A 20,530-nucleotide genomic window follows, 5' to 3' on the forward strand; every position below is an offset into this window, starting at 1 on the left:
AAATAAAACATATTTAGATCCAGATTTTTATTTGGATCTGGATCAGATTTTACTTATTCATAGATACCAGCCACCCAAATATGCCCGTTTCTTTTCATCGTGGTCCATGAATTATTCCCCGAGAAACCAGCCGACCAACAAAGGACCAAGGTGAAAACGTAACCTCTCAGCGGAGGTAATAATCAAACGCACCGAGGTCTTCTCATGCTTGTTGTGTTGAAAATGTTTGACCAAAGTGACGACATGAGTATTTTTCTAAAGACAGTTCTTGATCTTTTCTATCGTCTAGTTTTTGTTTTTATTTCAGTTCAAATGCTTTTTTCACACCGAGATCTCAGTTGAGCTTTAGTGAACTATAATAACCTTGCTTAACACACACACACACACACACACTCATGCATAAAACACACACACACACACACGCTTCATACACACACATATTTTCCCTCCTTCTGTGTCTGCAGCGTTGTTTATCTGTCGGTGATGCTGCTGCTCATTGTAGTACAGCTGAGTGAAGGTGAAGTGGCGGTCTACTGCCACTTCTTCTGCCTCTTCTCCTGTACACACACACACACACACACACACACACACACACCCTCTCCTCTCCCTCCTCCATTTCGCCATGTCTAGCTGCTTCCGTCGCCACAGCAACTGAAAGCCCTGGAGGGTGATGGGTGGGGGGGGCTGGGTGGTGGATGGGTTGGAGGCTGAGGGGGGCTCGTGCTCGCCCAGTTGCCATGGCTATTCCAGCTGAGCGACAGTGACAGAGTGACATCATTGCTGCCTGTGTGTGTGTGTGTGTGTGTGTGTGTGTGTGTGTGTGTGTGTGTGTGTGTGTGTGTGTGTGTGTTTGCTGCCCACTCTTCTTCTCCTCTATCTTCCAGCTCCATCTCCCTCTTCCTTTTTCGAGATGTGATGCCACTCTGTCTCTTTTTCTTTTTGTGTGTCTCTACCTCTTTTTGCTCTCTCCCTCAAGAGGAAGTGCTGCTGTCTCTGTCTCTGTCTCCGTCTCCGTCTCCCCGCCCAGGAAATGGCTTTCCTTCATCCCGTTACTATGCCAACCGGCTCCAACCGAGGTCTTGTGCCGAAGTGAGCATGATAATGGCATTACTCCCACCGTGCTCCTCGCCTCCCTCCACGCCTTCTATCATCCACCCATCTATCTACCTTTCTCTTCCTCCCACCACTCCACTGTGCATCAGCATCCTTCTCCTCCACCCGAGCCCCTCCAGAGGAGCACAGCCATATAGTGGCTGCTCTTACAGCATCACTGTCTGGCAGGGAGGAGGTCCTTACCCCCCTCCTCCTCCTCCTCCTCCTCCTCCACCACCACCACCACCATCCCCTCCCCTCCTCCACCCCTGACACACATACACACATCCCCCCTGCTCCCCGTTACAAACAAACCGCTGGGTTTAACGTACAGTACCTCGGCGGAGGCTGGAGGCGTCTCGGTCTTCAAATAATCTAATGGTGCATAAAGGCGTTTGTGTGTGCGTGTGTAGCTTCACTGGAGGGAGGGGAGACGGAGAGATAGAGAGGGAAGGCGGAGGGAGCAAACGTGAGTGAAAGTGTTGTCAGCCATTTTTTCTCATCTTTCTTTTTTTCCCTGTTTTCTGCTTTATTATCGGCGCGCCGCTGCGCTCTGGCTGGAGATGTGATAGTCAAGTGCGCGCAGAAGAGAAGAGAAGAAGAAGGGATATATTTTTCCTCCACCTCCTCTGTGGGTTTTGAGATATTTCTGTGGGAAGCAGCGGGGAGGCTGGAATAAGCGCAGGAGCTGGTGTTGGTGTTGGGAGAGTGTAATCAGGCGAAGGAGCAGCGGATACTCCCAAAACTGACAAGCCGCCGCCTCCTTCCAGAGAGACGGCGCAGCCAGGGAGGGGAGAGGGCTCGGATGAAGATGGGGGTCTACGCGGTGGCATAGAGCAGGTCCGGGATGTTAGATTTTAGCCCGGAGAACATTTTTTCATTATGAAACCATTAGCAGCATCAGACAGCAATGGAGTCCCGAGCCAGCAAGATAAAACCCCGGTAAGTAGCCTATCGACGTGCAGCGTTTTCTCTCCATCTTTCTTTTTTTTATGACCCACTAGATATGATTACCGCGCCTGTAATGGATGTGCATCGGATTTCTATCGAGCCTCGACAAGACGAATGAACGCAGGGCAGGCCAAGGACGCGACAGACGCCCGGACAGAGGCTGCCTCTCGCCCCGCCGAGCCTCGATGTGTGTCAGTGTGTTGTACTAGAAGCGGCCGCCATGTGCTTGCTGTCACTCAGGCGCGCAGACACACGCACACCATGGACTGTATTGATCTCATAGGCCTCGCATGATAGCTGGTTATACAGATATTTCATTAGAAGTGAAAACAAATGATCCACCGGGTCGATGCGTGACCGGTAATAAAGGCGCACGCACATCCAGCGGTGCAGATGTTTGCGTGTTTAACGACCGACGTCTCTGCCCTCGTTATGTTTTACGACAGTACTTGATCGTAGGTGTCTGTGAAATTAGCCGCCAGATGTCATTTGCATCGGAGGAGACACACACTGAGTCCAAGCGATAGATCCGGGTGGTTGGATGGGAGGTGATGTCATGCGTGCAGAGACGGAGCTGCCCTAAATTCACTCACCCCACCTTTTAACCTCTAGGAGCTGTTACAGTACGAGCACAGAGCGACCAACTCCACCATGTAAATGAGTGTAGTTGATATTTGAGGTGTTTTCGCCTCTTGTGAGCACCAGCTGAAGCTCCGGTCCGACCCTCCGGTGCTGCTGCTGCTGGTGGCGCTGTCCGTGGTGCTGGAGGCAGCCGCAGCTCCAGCAGCTCCAGCAGCTCCAGCAGCAGACACCCGGAGGAGGAGGAGGAGGAGGAGGAGGAGGCCTGAGCTGATCTGCACTTGAACGGTAAACGGATTGATCGGCTGTCAGCGCCGATGGCATCACTCACGCACCGGGACCACACACACACACACACACACACACACAGGCAGGGCTGTACATCACTTTGATGGACGTCTCCTGGATCGCGGAGCACGGATGCCGAACGAAAAATCACCTTAATATTCCTATAATAGTCATAGATGTGACATTGTTGATGACACATCTCATCCGCCTCCTCTGGCAGGTTGTGCAGCTTCAGTCAGGGAGGCCTGAGAGCCACAGACACCTCCATCTCACAAGAGTGTCCTAGGCTAAAACTGTATTATTGCTTATTTTAACATCTGTTACGAACACGTTTTGATTAAGTTTGCATTTTCTAAAATTGCTTCATACAAATGCAGTGTGTTTTTTACTATATCTTAAGTGTGGATAGTACTGTTTTCTGTAACAGCTGTGTCATATTAGAGGCAGTTCAGTGCTCAACTGTAGTTGTTGAATAATCTTCTGAGCATTTCCTTGATTAATCAATTAGTTGTTTTAATCTGTAATATCTCAGAAAAGGATGAAAAATGTCAAGATGAAGTTCTTGACGACCTAAAAATATTGAGTTTATTGTCGTAGAGGAGTGAAGAAAAGAAGAAGAAGAAGAAGAAGAGTCAGAGATTTTTTACCTTTTTTCTCGAGAAAATTACACAAATTGATCAATTGTTTATTAAAAGACGATTAATTGCTGCAGCTCTGATGTTGATGACCATTGATTTGACTGGTTTTCAAGGAATTTAGCTGAAACATTCAGACAACTGATTAGTAGCCACTCGACACACTTAAACTATCCTTAATGTTAATCACAGGGTTGTTGGTTACGTCGACATGGAGAGGGAGGTAGCTAGCTGTCAACTAGCACTTCCTTCTAATTCAAGAATCGTTATTGGCAGGATAGAAAAGTTTCCACAGCCAAAACATGCTGGAAGCTCAACACACTCATGTTAGACTAAATAAGAGAGAACAAGTCAGCAACTGTACAACGAGAAAAATTAGTGCAATCATTTAAAATTGGCTCGTTTTACAAGTGTCTGTCTCTCAGCGTGTGGAAATTAGCTCCATAATCAGCAGTCAGGGTAGAACGGACCGTTTGGTTTGGGAGTTTTTTATTTTGGCACTGATTTTCAAATTGTTTTCTCTGTAGATTTCACCTCTTCTATCGTCTTTCTCTATCCTCTCTCCCCTTCATTCGATTTTCGTTGTCGTATGTTTTTAGCATACAAAGGAAGCCTTGTGTAAATATTCATTTAGCCGCAGCAGGAGACCCACCGAGGGTACAGTCAACAGCAGCCACCAGATCTTATTACAGTAATGACATCACCACAGCAGGCTCATGACCATTGGCTGCTATATGTGTAATTCCCTAATTACTTATCTTTCCCCTGGAGACCTGTGATTTCCATTCACATAGCTGCGTTTTATCTTTACTGCAATGAGGCACGTGTTGACTTACACCATCACAATACCATTCATGTCGATTTATGAGGTTGTGATGGAGGTTTATGGCTTTATCTCTTGGCGATAGCTTGGCCATGAATACTGTCTCCTTATCTTTATAGAATTAATGTTTATGTAGTGAAGCGCAGCTCCCAGATGTGTTAGCCTTGCTGGGCTTGGATAAAAAAATCAGATACAGTACAACTAATATAACCTGTTATAACCTGACATCGTGTCCCTCATATCCTCTGTAATCGTGTTAACAACAGGCAGTGATATAAAGAAACTTGACAACAAACATACTTTCTAAGATTTATTGATCTTTTGCATCCACAAACAAACCAAGGCAGGAACAGGGCTTACTTTTTACAATAACTGACAATGATTGTAAAAGCAGTGTGGTGGACTGAGTTCCTCGCTGTAGCTAATCATCTCCTCTTGTCTAACTGCTGGCTTGCTTGGTACTGACCGATGGAGCTGTAACCAGGGAGGGGAAAGCCCGGAGAGCATATCAGGCCCATTTAATCGGACACCCTGCAGAAAGGGTTTTAATCTCTTGATCCGCGAGGCTCAGGAAAGCGAGAAGCAGCCACCATGGTCAAGGGAAACTCTTGGATGTGTCTGCTGTCTCTTAGCCTTCCAAAACTGGCAGCGCTCCATTTTTTTTTTAACAAGTAGACAAAGTTAAAACCACATGTGAAATGTTTAAAGGAGCCGCGCAAAGCTTCAGGCGCTTTTAGCTGCTTGGAAAATCATTTTGTTGTTGTTCTTTGCTCCATAATTTAAACCTGTTAAACCAACAATTTGGATTTGACTCTTTTCAGCAGAAGTATGAGGCTGTCCTTGAGATGTGTGTTGCTTTGTGCACCGTGGAGGATTGTGTTCATTACAGCTTGGCCACCCACAATATTGGACATCTAGTGTAGTAGCACAGATTCACCCCCAGCATCTACAGGCGGTAAAGAGATTGAGAGCCAGCCAGCGCTTCCACCCAGGGCTCCCACCCAGCAATCTAGGTCATTAGGTCTACAGTGTAATTTAAGGAGCGCCACATCTGCTCACATGTAGGCAGAACTGGGTGTTGTGGCTCGAGCATTAGAGCGATGCTTAATCCTCCGGTGACAGCTGATTGTACGTATTTTAGGCTCGCGGTTCGGCAGAGCTCGCTTCATTTGTTTGCAAGGGAGCATTGAATTCGGAGCGAAGGAGTGCAGAGACCTGTTTAAGGTAGGAGAATAATCGCAGGAGAATAATGCCGTGGTTGATGTTGTGCGTATAGATTTTAGCTGGTTCAGACTCTGCACATCGATCGCTGTTAACACTTCACTGTACATGTTCTGCCGTGTCGTCGTGCCACTGATTGGAAAAAGCTTAATGAGTGCGTGTCATTATTGTTGTACTGGCATCCATCTTGGCCCAGTCTCTTGCATGCCATTGGGCCGAAGAGGTCAATGGACCACATGCTTATAGACTGAATGGACCGTGGCTTATTGACCAACAGACGGATGACCTAAATGAGTGGAGAGAAAGGATTAAGTGTTTATTATCCTCTCCCTCTCCGTTGTTCCTGCCCTGCCCTTTATCCCTCCCTCTTTCCGGGGGGAGGGACCTCTGGTTTATGGGGGTTTGTCCGGAGGAGGCGGGACCTTTTCTAGCTCGCTGTGGAAACCAGTGGGGATATTATTATTGACGTGTCGACCAGTTCAGTGCCTGGTTGCAAGGCCATATTGACAAACTCCACATGACCAGTCATGTACTCTAAATAATGAGAATATTCAATTATTTGCCCTCTGAGCTCTTTAATTTATTGACTTTACTGGAATATGTTAACAATGTAGGCGTCTACTTTTGGATACAGTATTTCTTTTTAATTTTAAAGTGTATTCTCTATCCTTCAAGTATAAGGCTGGTGATAGTCTGTATGTTTGTTATTTGCCCATGTAAATGTTTTAGTCCTTCTCTCGACTGTTCCTGACTTCCCCTCAGTGTTTGTGGCTCTCAGCCCCAAGTCCATTAATGTCTACTGTAGAGATTAATATTGTAAAACAGGTCACAAATATATACTTTCACTTTTTAAAAAAGGCCAAATAATGTCCAAAAATAAAATGTTACTCAAACAGAAGTAATCTGCAGTTGTTGAGGGTTATTTTTAGCCACAGATTAATGATCTTTTGCTGCTCCTTTGAGTATTAACTGCAGCAGGATGGTGTATTCGTGACAGAGCCGTGGTTATTGTTGGCAGGAACATGTCACAGTGCAAAAGTTTAGCTCATTCAGGCTTCATCAGGCTTCAGCTAGACAGATAAGACTTGATTTTAGGATCAATCCATTGTCGGATTTGAATCTTGGAATTGTTGATTAATAAGAAAAATATAGGATATGGACAATGTCCTTTAATATCAAGATGTTTTATAGTTAATGTTGCTGTAGTACTTTGACTACAGGTTGTTTTTGTTACATGGACGATATTCAACCCAGCAGAAATCATTATGACTTGATATTAAAATTTAACTGTTTACATGGATACTAAAAAGTTGATGCTGTTGTTTTGTACATTAATCGTCCCTGTCACTCTGACGCTCATCCACGTCCTCTGCTGTGCCTCCACGTGGGCTAAAACACCTGAATCCTTCTGATTCAAGCGGTTACACGAGGTATTTCTATTCTGATGTGGCTATTATTCAGATAATTAGTGGAACATTAGGGTCCTTGTAAATGCAGCTCGTATTTAATGTCCAGCTGGAAGTAATATTTCCTTTATAACAATAAACTTGAAGTTTGATTGAAGCCTCGAAGCCACAACAGTCTTACGACAGATGTCCAGTGATAAATATAAATGGTCGTAGACGCAGCTCCAACATAACTTCACTTCTGAGGTTTATATTACATCAGTGATAAACGGCACCATAATCTCTTCTGGTCCTGAAAGTCATCAGCAGGATACGTGATGAGGCTTCATCACAGCGGCTCTGAACAGACAAAGGGATTCGTCACACTAACACAATAATGTCCAGCCTGTAATAATAACGTGGAAATCAGCTGGAGGCTTCCCGAGGGAAGTGGATGGGAAATAGCAGCCTGAGGGGGGTTAGTGACTGACTGGGCCCTCTGGTCGACCATTTTAGTTAGTGCAGCCAGCCAGATAATTAAACGTGATGGCAATCTTTGACACAGTGTAGTCACATCACACCTCAGTGCCACAGGAGCTCGACTGTCTGGCTCTCAGACTCTTGTCGCCGAGGTGCTCTGTGACGAGATATCTTATTTTCTCATTTTCTTCCAACAATCAGCTCAGAAAGGTCTCCAATATCTTGCCACACCTTCTGCCAAATCAATTCAGTGCCACAGCACCTTCAAGCCCTTCAGTCTTATTGTGGCCCGGTCTCAAAGGGCAAACCATGAATATTGAGAAGCATTTTAGTCACAACTACTTTTCCAGTATTTCACAGTGATAATTCTGGCGGCGACACACTTTTCCCCCACATTTCAAAAACTCTTTAATTAAGCCGTAATGCAGATGAGTGCTTCAGAGGCTGTGACGACAGGCGTTTTCGTAGAGTACATTCAAGAGATGACGGCTCAAACCCATTTACTTGCAAATGAACCTCCCAAGATGTATTTCTACCCAATCTATTCCATTTGTCATCCAAGTGCGACTTCATAGTATTGCCTCTGCAGAAATTATTTGAGGCAGTGTAGTTATTTACAGCCCAAAGTGCATTTTGACACTGACACCCAGACTGCTTCAGAGCTGATGTTTTAACTTTAAGAGCTCACGAGACGAGATGAAAGTCTGGCTGCACAGTCTGTGAAATGTCACACCTGCACCAGATCTACTGCAGCACAGTTTGTCATTTTTCCATGAAACGTATAGTCTGGTCTTTATTTACTGGCTCTTATCAAAGCTGGGTTCAAAGTTTTAACTGTCAAGAAGAAATATTTAAAATCACTGTATATTAATACATTCTTGTTTACTTTCCGCATCTGGCGTCATACACATGTAAAAAACGAAACTGACTCTCTAGATGTTTAGATTCAGCTCTGATACCATCTGATGAATGAAGCAACCCAGTTAAATCAGCCACATTTGACTTTTAGGTGTAAAAATGTAATATTGATGATCTTCCACAGCCAGAAGTGGAGTTGAAAGCGGCTCAGAGCGGTCTCCCTGCTGAGTATCAAATATATATTGGTAAATAAAACATTTTGCCATGAAATATTCACGTCTGTAGACCCCGTGAACCAGTTTACGCAGTTGTATTAAATTCATAATTCAGCCCTCTGGCATTCTAGTCAGATATGATGAGATTCATATGAAAAAATGCTCGATATTGTGCACATTTAGAAAAATATATAAAACATCTGTTGAAATAGATTGTAAGCCTTAATATTTGTTAAACATTTACAGATGGTTGATGTGTTTTAAGTACAAGGCTTGAGATGGCAAATTATTTAATTCACCTAATGATTATTTTCATTATTGACTCACCTGCTCATCTTTTTCTTAGAAAATTGATCATTTTGTCTTTAAAATTTCAGAAAACATTGACGAATGCCCTGTTTTACTTCCCAGAGCTGAAGTTGTCACAGGATTAGTTTTTTGTTCTGATTAAAAGTCTGAAGGCCCAAATATTCATTTATAATCATAGAAAGTGTAGAAGGTGCTCACTCGCAGGTGCAAATGTTTGCCATTTTTGCTTAAAAAGTGACACAAACCATTAATCGATTATCAGGTATCATAGTTGCAGATACATTTTCTGTTGATCAAAGAATCGCTTTAGCTCAAACAGGGATAGGAACTTTATTTTTCACTGTAGGAACACAATAACATGTTCGGTAAAAACAGTGAATGAGGTAGTTTCAGAATATTTTAGATAAATATGAAGAGGTAGCTTCTCCGGCTATATACTTATAAAGTAAATGCACTTGGACATGGCAGATTGTAGCTTCCAGTGTTATATTACAAGTTACAAAAGTAACGTGTTACAGTAATATATTACTTTTGGCAGGAACGGAGTAATATAACACGTTTCTAATAGAACCGAGGGAATATTTAATTCAGATTCGCTGGCATGGCGACCAAAACAGATGGTGGGGACTCCTACCTTTGGTATTGCGCAACAAATGATATACTTAAAAGGCTTTTACACCTGACAGGTGGATTGTGACAGTAATATATACATGTGATAAAGATACAGCGCATCCTTCAGTAAACCTCAAAATCTGTTGCTGCACTAAGAGCTGTATTTGTTTGTGTTTTATTCATCTGCCTCCTAAAATGTCAGCAGGGGGTTTCTGGTGTGTTTTACATTTCAGGGTCATCTCCACAGAGAAGTGGGTTGGCTCATTTACGATATGGCTAATTACAGCACGGCGTTCTCGTACTTTATACAGTATGAATTACTCAGAGGGGTTTCCCCCCCATTACTGCCTGGTGTTCATTTAGGTTATGCGAGTTGCGTGCTTTAATGAGGGAGTTTCCTTGATGTATGCAGAGTTTCTTCTTGTTAGTTTACTCAGTTCCCACAAACGAAGCTCCAGTGCTGATTTCAGGAGCTGTAAAACATTATGTGACTAAAGATTATAAACTTAAATGAAAGTCTGGGGTTCATGAGACTGTTTGACTTTCTGATAAATGACAGCAGGTGCAGTTAAACTGGCACGTAGAGGAAGGAGACTCTTTTATTCAGTCCTACGTTTTGTTAAATTTGATATATGTATTTGACTAATTCTGTGGAAGTTGGATGATTTAATTAACACCTCCGTTTTTCTTCCTTTCCCTTGCTTTGATAAGAAATGATGTGTAAAGTTGAGCTCTTGCAGTGGGACTAATTAATATCTTTTGTTCTGTTAACATTGTATTATCACAGCTGTGAAATAAAGATAATCCCTAGTATTCATGAGTAGAATTGAATTTATGAGTGTTTTTAGGCTACTTTCCAATTTAAATTAACAGGGCAACATTTTTTGTAGTTCGTGTATAAGTCACAAAAAAAACAATATTTTCTTACAGCAGCCACTGTTCAGTTCATCATTATCATTATATATTAAATAATATATATAATAACCAACAGTATTAAGGGCAATGATTCCTGTGTCCACTTTAAAATAGGAAAAGAAAGAAATACAGCAACATCCAAGTTGCCTTGGCGCTTTATTTTCGGACACACTGAAGGGTCCATGCTGCTGTTGTGTGTCTCCACATGGCTGGCAGTCAGCATGAGTGTTAGCGTGAGTGAACCAGTGGTGGCGGCTGAGCTGGCTGATACTGACCATCTGTGTGTATGTCGTGTGTGTGTATGTGCAGCTCCCCGCAGACTTCAGCAGACTTCACCTGGCCGACGGCTTGCACCCACAGGTGACCCACGTCTCCTCCAGCCACTCAGGATGTAGTATCACCAGCGACTCTGGAAGCAGCAGCCTGTCAGACATTTACCAGGTAAGGACGCCCCCCAGTGGAGCTGGATCCCCAGTTTGGACTCCACCTGGATAGTTCTGTAGGTGTGACCTTTGTCAACTAGAAGATCGAGTCATAAAGTTGGTTATATATGATTAAACCTCCCCAAGTCTAGCTACCTTCTCAAGTCTAGCTAGGTCCAGCTCGTCGTTCATTAGCTAATTTTATTTATTTTCACTTTTTAACTATGAAAATATGCAGCTTAAAGAAACTGTTCAGCCGAGAGTTACTGAGTCTGTTCAGTAACACAAAGGTACTACCAGCAAACAGTTAGCTTAGCTTAGCTTAGCTTAGCTTAGCTTGAAACTTTACACAGGACAGTTTTTGTACAAATGAAACAAGCAATATATGTTTATTTTCCAGTTTTAATAGGAGATTTTGTTTCCTTTTGGACAGAGCTGTTTCCAGTCTTTATGCTAATATGAAGCTAAGCTAACCAGCTGCTGCCTTCATATTTACTTTATTCACCACAGAAGTGGTATCAATCTTCTCAGTCTTCTCTCAGCAACAATGCAAAAGAAGCGTACAGTAATTCCCAAAAATGTCAATTTATTCCTTCCTTTTCTTCAGTCCTGGTCCTCGGGACCCTCCTGCGCTGCAGGTTTTAGATGTTTACCTGCTCCAACACACCTGATTCGAATGATCAGCTCGTCATCGAGCTCTGCTGAAGCCTGATCACGACCCAATCATTTGAATCAGATGTGTTGGAGCAGGGAAACCACCCAAGCCGATCCACGACATAACATCCATAGAGAGTTAGTAGAATACAGCTGTTGATAAAAATGGATCGGTACTTGGTATCGGTCAATATCGGTATCGGAAAAGTTGGTATTGGTCACGGTTCCCTACATGAGATGTAGTACTTAAAGACGTGTTAACTATATAGTGTTGAACCAGCTGTATTCAATGCTTCTTACCCAGTCGACATGGATCCGGGTCCAGGCCATATTGTTCCAAAATGTTGAAGCTCTCCTCGGTGAAATGACAAATGTACCTCAGGGACACCAGGTTAGTCTTGTTATGTAGGACAAGACAATTTGGGAAAGACTGTAAAAGCTTGGCAGACAAATGAGCTATAAGACACTAATAGGACGCTGTCACTGCTCAGCGGGGGGCGAGCAGACAGGCCGGCGGCAGCGAGCAGGTGGTCCAGCCTACATCCTGACTCCAGCTCTCTGCCTCTCATCACCTCAAAGAAAAATACAGAGCTCCTGGGGAGCAGTGACGTACGATCTCGAGTGAGAACGAGCTCTATGAGCATTTTTAATGCTAAAACATTACAAAGACGAGCATGCTTTTGTGGTTAGAGTGTGGCTAAGGTAATAAATAAGTAACACTGAAGAAAGAATAAAGGGGAATTTTAAAATGTTTCCATCAACCTTTACCTCCAGAGGTGAATAAAACACGATGCAGCTCAAAAGAACACACACACACAAAATCTCGTGACTGTGGACTTGACCCAAACCCTGCAACTAATCCTCTTAACACAGAGCACCCACCCTATTGGCTCCTAATACTGTCACCTGCTGTGTGCCTATTTGTGTGTGTGTGTGTTTGTTTGCGTGTGCGTGCTTGTGACAATGCTCCGGGGCATCAGTCAGACTCACTTTGTGTCGTACGGACCTCTTCTTGGCGTGTGTTTGTGCGCTGCCATGGCATTAGTTCAAACTGTTTGAGTACAGCTTCATAATTGCGTGTGAGGCCTGTATGAGCGTGTGTTGTGTATGTTAGGCCATGCTGTGGCTGGCTGGGGCAGGTTGAACAGGCTCTGCTGTCCCCAATCTGTGATCCTGGTCTTAGAGCCATCTGCTAGCAGCTCTCTTGGTTTCTCTCTGAAACACACTGTCCTGTTTTCTCTGCCTTGTCTCCTCTAACAGCTTGTAATCTACCTGTAGCAGCAGCTGCTGTCTATGAGCGCTGAATCTGCTCAGACACGTCGCTTTAACTTGCTTTGTCTCAGTCTCAGTGTCACGTGATCAAACGTGTCTGCTCAGCTCACTGGTGATCTACTTACTGTGTGTGTGTGTGTGTGTGTGTGTGTGTGTGTGTGTGTGTGTGTGTGTGTGTGTGTGTGTGTGTGTGTGTGTGTGTGTGTGTGTTACATCTGGATTACCTGTTGGAAGATTCTGCTGTATGAAAGTATGAAAGCTGTTTTTCTGGTGCACTTTTCTTCACAGTCCCACGTGAACGCTGAGCTGAAACAATACGTTGATTGATATGAACAATAATCTTAAACTATTTTGATAATCTCTTAATCGTTTGAGTCCTTTTTGTAGAATAATGCCAAACATACCCCAAATTTGAGGATTTGTTGTTTTTCTTTGTGTTTGATGATTGTGAACTGGATATTTTAGGGCTTTGGACTGTTATTTGGATGAAACAAGTTTAAAATGTCATTTTTGTCTCTGGAATATTGTTGGAGGCATATTTCAGCAGTTTTGACATTTTATAGACCAAAGGATTAATCAAATAATTGATCATTCGATAATGAAGAAAAGCCGTAGTTACAGCCCTGTTTCAATTCAACCACAGTTTTCGAGCAGCAGTTCCCACTTTCATATCAATATCAACCATGCGTGTAACTGTTTTCATATTTATGTCTTTGGTTTGTGATCAGTTTAAATGAACAAAATGTTTTTCTAAGTTTTAGAGGCCTGAAGAAGTAAAATGATCCAGTAATTGGCACGAACGTCTGAACAGAAAATTCTCTAAAATTATTTAGCAGAAATATTTCTTATTTCCCTCTCGTCTTAATCATCTTCTGACTTCTCAGATTTATGTTAACGCTGCTCGGGTACCACCGCACCACCCCTTTAATAAGGATTAAGTGGAAGTTGTTAGATAAAGTCGATAAGTTGTCTTTTACTTTTATCAGCCGGTCTGCAGGGTTTGTGATCACGAGCCCTCCCTCCCTTACGTTCAGTCCACTCACACTCAGCACACATAATTAAAATATTCAAGCATTAAAAATGGAGAAAAGGATTAAAATTCATCTCTTACTATCCCAGGGTACCCGCCATGAGTCCCCAAACTGTTTGTTTTATGCAACATTACTTTTTTATTGTTAGCTAAAGTCGCACCCTGCAGGTTTAGACTCAATAATGTGGTGCAGTAGATCACCAGCGGTGCTTCTGGTCTTCACTTGGGGAGTTTTTAAATAAGCAGAAACCTTCCTGTGGTCTCTTTACACTTGAGACCGCAGGAAGTTGATGGCACAAGTAAATAAAGTGTTGATTTTTTTCAGCATTTTCAAGAATTGCAGAGCAGGTAAAGGTACAGATGTTTGATGGGAACAGTAACTGGTCCACCCTGCAGCTGTGATCTCACTCACTGCCTCCTGCAGCCTCCACAATTGAAGCACCCGTGAAGAGTCCACATCACTCTCACGTCAGCGGCAACATGGCACACTGTTTTGTTATGAATAAATCATGAAATTGGTCCTTCAGAAGGACTTTGAAAGCATTGATCCAAGAATAGCCCTGATGAAATATTAACAGCACCTGACTTGCCCACTGACTCTTAATGCTTACTGCACATTTATGGATTTTTGATGCATAGATGACACGAAAACGAGCGTGCGCACGAATACAAAGGCAGACAGGCAGCCGGTATTTAAATACAGCAGGCTGGCTCTCAGATGTTTTTACAACCTGTTACAATATCATGCATCCATGAAGGAATATGCATCCTTACACAGATTTATGTCCTGTGTTCCTTGAGATATTTACTGCTGATTACAAGTGTGGTGATCCTGTGTAGTGCGGTGTCCTCAGTCCATCTGTAGATAATGAGCGATGAATATTCAGCTGTCTGTGGTTTTAGGACAAAAGGTGTCCAGGGAATGCTGTTAAAAGTTATTGAAGAAGTCCTTGTTTTTGATTTATTTAATTTTGAGATAAGATGTGCTGCTCTCTCCACTGTCAAAAGGACTCATACAACCAGATAATCTGCCCCGCCCACCAGGGTGTGTGCACCGGTGACGCCCAAATGGCCACTCAGACACAGGCCTGAATCATTAATGAGCCTTTTGCACATGGCGTTTAAGCAGAAATGACATAGGGTTTCAGTGAGAGACCAGGCACGGGGACTCTGAAAAATTAAAAGCAGGCTGACAGTCTGGGAGGTGAAGATGCGTCTCGCTCTGGGATTGTGTGGACAATTTGCAAAGGCGACCTTTTCTTCTCTTTCTGTTAAGAAGGTTGGGCTTCATATCGAGGTAAGAAGGTGTTTTTGTGTTGTGAGGGTGGAGGAAGCGGAGGCTTTCAGTCCCGCTTTGGTTTGTGAGGAGGTTTCATGTTTGTGAGCATGAACCAGCAGGCGATGTGGCCCCTCTGTCATTTACAGATTCTTTGATGATAGCAGAGGAACTCCATTAGTATCACTCCTGCACAAGTAATTTCATTACTTTTGCTCTTCATCTCCATTCATTTTTCCAGCTCCGCTCATATTTCATCTTCGTGCTTTCAAAGAACAGGATCTGGCTGCGAGGCAGGCGGTGCAGTTTGCTGAGGAGGGGGAGGAGAGGAAAGTTGAGAGTTAATTAGCTTGTTACTATGCATAGCAGACTGTTTGGTATGCAGTGTTGACGCCTGTCTTTCTCATACTGTACTGAATACCTCTAATCTATTTCATGAAATGGGTCAAATGTGTATGACAGTTTTACAGAGGCTCCTTTTTTATGTTGCTTGTGGTTGGGAACGCACTGTGTCGCAGCTGATGTTTGTACTATAAAATGATCTCAGCAGTGTGTGTATGTGATGCAGCCGGCACCCCTGTATGCTCAGTATGCTGATTTTTACACTGGCTGTTTACAAATGAGTTTACTCTGTCTGAGTTTTGACAGCTGAACACGAGTTTGGTCACTTGCTTGGTCAGCAACTACCAACAATTTATTCGCTTTTCAGGAATGTAGCTGACAACCCAAAGTATTGTTTGTAATGAGCAGGTAGGTAGACATAGATGGACACACTGGTCCATCTGGACTGTTTGGTCATGCTGTTTGCCAACTGCTGACGTTGGATGGAGACACCAGATCCCTCACCTTGTTGAGCTCTAAACGCAGATAACTGACTCATTTCTCACCTGTTCACTTATTCCAGGCCACAGAAAACGAACCAGGCGACATGGACCTGAGCGGCTTGCCAGAGACCGCCGTCGACTCGGAGGAGGATGACGATGAGGAGGACATCGAGCGAGCGTCGGACCCCCTCATGAGCCGGGACATTGTGCGGGACTGTCTGGAGAAGGACCCCATGGACAGAACTGACGATGACATAGGTGAGAGACCAGTCCGGGGCTGTATTGTGCTCTAACAAACTGTGAATGTGGAATAGTGTTTGTGTCTCAGTGCAGTTTATGAATCACACTATTGTAAACGCAGTGTTAACTTTTAAAAATACCCCGTCTATTTCTGTGCACGCCTTAGAGTCACATCTTTGCTAGACTTCTTTAGAGAACGGTCTGTTTTCAAAGATATCAGTGAAAAACACAAGCAGCGTTGTTCCCGGCTGAGACTGTACTTCCTGCCCCAATTTTAGAATAATTTTAGTGCTGTATGAAAGCCACACCCTCCTTTCTTATTTAAATCGGTCACAATAAATTTACATTCGTCTGAAGCCTTCCCTCTCTCGTTTACGATGTAGCTTTCGAGTAATTCTCAAAGCCACATCAGGCTCGCGGTATCATATCCCTTAAAGCTATGACTCAACTCCAATGATAATGATAGGCATGTTTAAAAAAACAAGTACACACTCTCTCAGAGCTCAGCTACAGATGTGGACTGGGGGAGGATGATGCTCTGGATGCAGAGAGCGAGTGCCAACCGTTCTCCCCCTCCCCCCTCTTGGCTGATTCCCCCCGCAGTACACCCCTCCCTCCGCCGGCAGGCTTTTCTAGGTCACTCCGGCACATCCTCTCGCCTCACCTCTCCCAGCACATTAAACTTTCAGTGCTTCCGCAGCTTCACACACAACGCTGTTGCCATGCCAAGCACAGGTCAGCCAGAACGCCAGACTGCTGCTGCTGCTGCTGGCCGGCCAGGAGGGGAGAGCGGGTTGGTAGATGTGGAGAGAGAGGAGCTCAGTGTAGCTGCAGAATGCCTTGGATTGTACACAGTGTTTCCCTCAGTGACACACCCAGTCCAATACCACCAGTGTTAAACCCATTCACCTCCATAATAAAACAATGTAAGCCCTTATGTACCACTAGCCATCTTAGGTTTTAAAATATCCTGCTCTGAAATATCATGCGAAGTCATGACAGTTTGGAAAAAGCTTAATTTTCACTGTTATATTTTCAAGGTTTTCAAGGTCAGAAATATGCTTGATTTCAGTTTAGGGCTGGGTGATATATCGATATTATAACATTACCAGAATTTGAGATTGAATGATTTTGGATATTATTATATCGTGATATGACATAAGTGTCGTCTCTTCCTAGTTTTAAAGGCTTTATTACAGTGAAGTGATGTCGTGTTCTGAACAGACTGATCTAATACATGTTTTCACCCAGTTATTCAGTCAGTTATTTTGAGGAGATTTCAAAGCATGGAGATTTGAGATATTTGTCATGATAAAGCCTAAAAACATCACCATGTGATTTTAAGGCCATATCGTCCAGCTCTAATTTGAAAACGTCTCGATTATCAACATGTGTCATCGTGTTTCATCGACACAATCTCTCTCGTAAACCAAATATGTTTACGGTTCTTATCCCATCTTCTTATTAGTTTGTCTCCTGGTGTCTCACACCAGACTAACCCTGAATTAGCATTGAATAATTAGGATCAAAACATGTGATCAACGTTAATATAAACAGCTGGTAAAATGAACAAAGTGACAAAGTAAAGTACAATGATTTCTTAAAGGATTTCTCTAACTTCATTTTATCAAAGTTGCATTTTAGATGCGATGATAAAAGGCTCCTAGAGTCTGGAATATTTTGGTTTAAGTACCTTGAAAGTGCGTCATGAACTACCTCAGTGCAAAGCAGGTGAAAATAATTGTGTATGTGCTGCTTAAAACAACGAGAAATAACATTTGATAAAAAAAGAACAGTGACTTGTCTCGATCCACAAACCTTATGACAGTTTTCACTAGACTTTCTGCTGAAGAAATCGTCCCTTGAAAAAGTGCTCACAGTGAAGCCTGTGGATTATCTAACATGAAACTTGTCTCTGAAAGGCAGGTTGCTTTGCTGTTGTTCAGATGTCATGTAGCAGCAGCAACATAAAATGAAAGAGAGTAACAGTGTCAGTGTTCTAGAAATTGTGTTTGTGAGCAGAAATGGTAGCTCTAGCTTTAGGATTCGCTGATTTTCTTTATTATATATGAGAGTAAACGGTTTATATTTGAGTTTTGAGCTGTTGCTCAAATAAAACAGGTGAGAAGTAACGAGGAGACGATCACTGCTTGCAGCCCTAATGTCATTTTTAAATGCTTTTGGCCATACAAAGAAACTGACATGCAACAAAGCCAGAAAATGTGTTTCTCGGGTTAGGTTTTGTTTTGTCATTTTGCTTAACTCATCCTTAAAACGTGATCGTACCTGACAGGGCAAGAAATACAATTTTGGATTCAGCGTCTGTGATTAAGTTCTTTATCTCACACTGAGGTCATTGAGTGAAGTGTCAGCAATTATTCTTGGCTCGCCTTGATCGTTTATATCAATGCTATTGATATTTGGCTTTATGTTCTCCTGATAATGATTCCTCTGTTGGCTATTCACTGTGGCGATGATCCGTTCTGATGCTCAGCCTGCAGCTCGTGCCTTCTTGGCTGGAAGCGAGGGCACTGCAGGCCTGCCAAGAGCAGCGCTGCCTTGTCCTCTTTCTCTCCTCTGGGTGTCAAGACGCTGGGTGTTTGCTCTCTTTTTTCTAAACCTCCTCCACTTCCTCCGCTGTCTCTCCTCTTTCCCTCTCACAGAGCAATTACTGGAGTTCATGCATCAACTGCCAGCATTTGCCAACATGACCATGTCAGTGAGGAGGGAACTCTGCGCCGTCATGGTTTTCGCTGTGGTCGAACGCGCCGGCACCATCGTTCTCAATGATGGAGAGGAGGTGTGTTATTCATGCACACATCAGCCCTGTCTTGTGACCTGCCTTTAATTCTCTATGTGTGTGTGTGTGTGTGTGTGTGTGTGTGTGTGTGTGTGTGTGTGTGTGTGTGTGTGTGTGTGTGTGTGTGGAGAACTGAACCTTCACACCAATGAATCTTTCTTCTTCCATTTGATGTTTTTTTCTGCTCTATTAAACCTGAATGGCGGACAGCCCTTATCAGCAAGCCTTTCTAGGATCCCTTAGGCAACTAAAGCAGGCATCGCTTATTCTTTGTGTCTCTGGTGAAGACACGACACGAGTTTCAGTGAAGACAATTTGCTCAGTTTTTGCTGTGATGCACTCAGACAGTAAAGAGCAGACATTGCCTCGAAGGCCGGGACACTTTAGTAAATGTGCGGTCGTGGAGAATTCAGGGTTCACTGAGCGTATTGTTGCTGTTGGGGAAAAATATGTGAAACTCAAATGTCTGCTTTTCAGGAATTCTTAAAAACATCCTCGTTGCTTCAAAAGGATAAAAGATATGCCTTTTCAACTTTAGTTTATTGCAACATATCCTATTTAGCTCTAATAATCCACTTGTATAGCTGTATCCCTCTGAGGGAAGTAAAACAACCATCTGTTAGTGCAGCAGTTCCCTCGTAGTGTCTGCATATGCTTCTTTTTGATAAATAACTTTGACTCATTAAGGGACACCAGCTGCTGGAATATTACTTGACTAAACTTAATATGATCTACAAAAGTTATTGTTGCTGTAGTGTTTCAAGTGTTTCCTTTTCTTCTTCCCACATCTAACCGCTTTAATCGTGTGTTTTGACTCCAGCTGGACTCGTGGTCGGTGATCCTGAACGGTTCGGTGGAGGTGACGTACCCCGACAGCCGGACAGAGATCCTGTGCATGGGGAACAGTTTTGGGGTCTCACCAACAATGGAGAAGGAATACATGAAGGGCGTCATGAAGACCAAGGTGGACGACTGCCAGGTAGGATTTGGTTGTAAATTACTGATGTGCGTGATCAGACCAGTTGTTGATGACTCTTCAGCAGTGTTGCTTAAAAAAACAACATAAAAAGCAAGTATCCGTTGCAGATGTTCACAGTTAACCCTCAAGGACCGAGAACAATTTTTGGGGTGCCTGACTGTATTTATTTTGTTTTTCCTACTCTATTCTAGAGTCATCATGTGTTTTAGGTTTCAGAGTTTTGTTTTTGTTATTATTTAAAAAGATGTACTCAGCAAGTTACAGTCATTTCTTATAATATTATTGTGTGATACCACTGAAAAGCTGAGAAACTCCACTTTACATGAGCTTTTAAAACATATTAGTGGCTCAAAAGGAAAAATATATATTTTTTATCTGCTGACAATATTTAAACTTATAGATCAAATTGTGCTCAATTTTGATCGAAATGAATGTTGTCATACTGTAGTTAAAGACTTGTCAGTTAGTCCAAGTCTAAGCTTCTGTTTAAATGTCAGCGCAATTACCCGTTCAGAACCTCCCTATGTTCCTAAATGTTGCTGCCTGGGTGTCAGTGGGTTGAGGGTCCATTTCATCTGCATCTCAGTGTGAAGCGCAGAGCACAGTAATGTTGGGTATTAAATCCCACCGTGACCCACTCCCACTGTTTGCACTCATGAAGTACAAACTT

At 43.2% G+C, this 20,530-nt stretch overlaps 1 protein-coding gene across 6 annotated transcripts in view; it reads left to right on the forward strand.

The window, feature by feature from the left end:
- rapgef2b (Rap guanine nucleotide exchange factor 2b) overlaps positions 1–20,530 on the forward strand; it is a 122,019-nt gene that overhangs the window by 81,901 nt on the left and 19,588 nt on the right. For all 6 annotated transcript variants that reach the window (XM_084353723.1, XM_084353721.1, XM_084353722.1 and 3 more), the window contains 4 exons: positions 10,673–10,804; positions 15,922–16,099; positions 18,745–18,881; positions 19,702–19,860. In XM_084353723.1, the coding sequence (XP_084209849.1) occupies positions 10,673–10,804; positions 15,922–16,099; positions 18,745–18,881; positions 19,702–19,860 (606 nt within the window). The remainder of the gene's footprint in view (positions 1–10,672; positions 10,805–15,921; positions 16,100–18,744; positions 18,882–19,701; positions 19,861–20,530) is intronic.

This window comes from Pagrus pagrus (genome assembly GCF_965226575.1).
Source record: "Pagrus pagrus genome assembly, chromosome: 5".
Lineage (NCBI taxonomy): Eukaryota > Metazoa > Chordata > Actinopteri > Spariformes > Sparidae > Pagrus > Pagrus pagrus.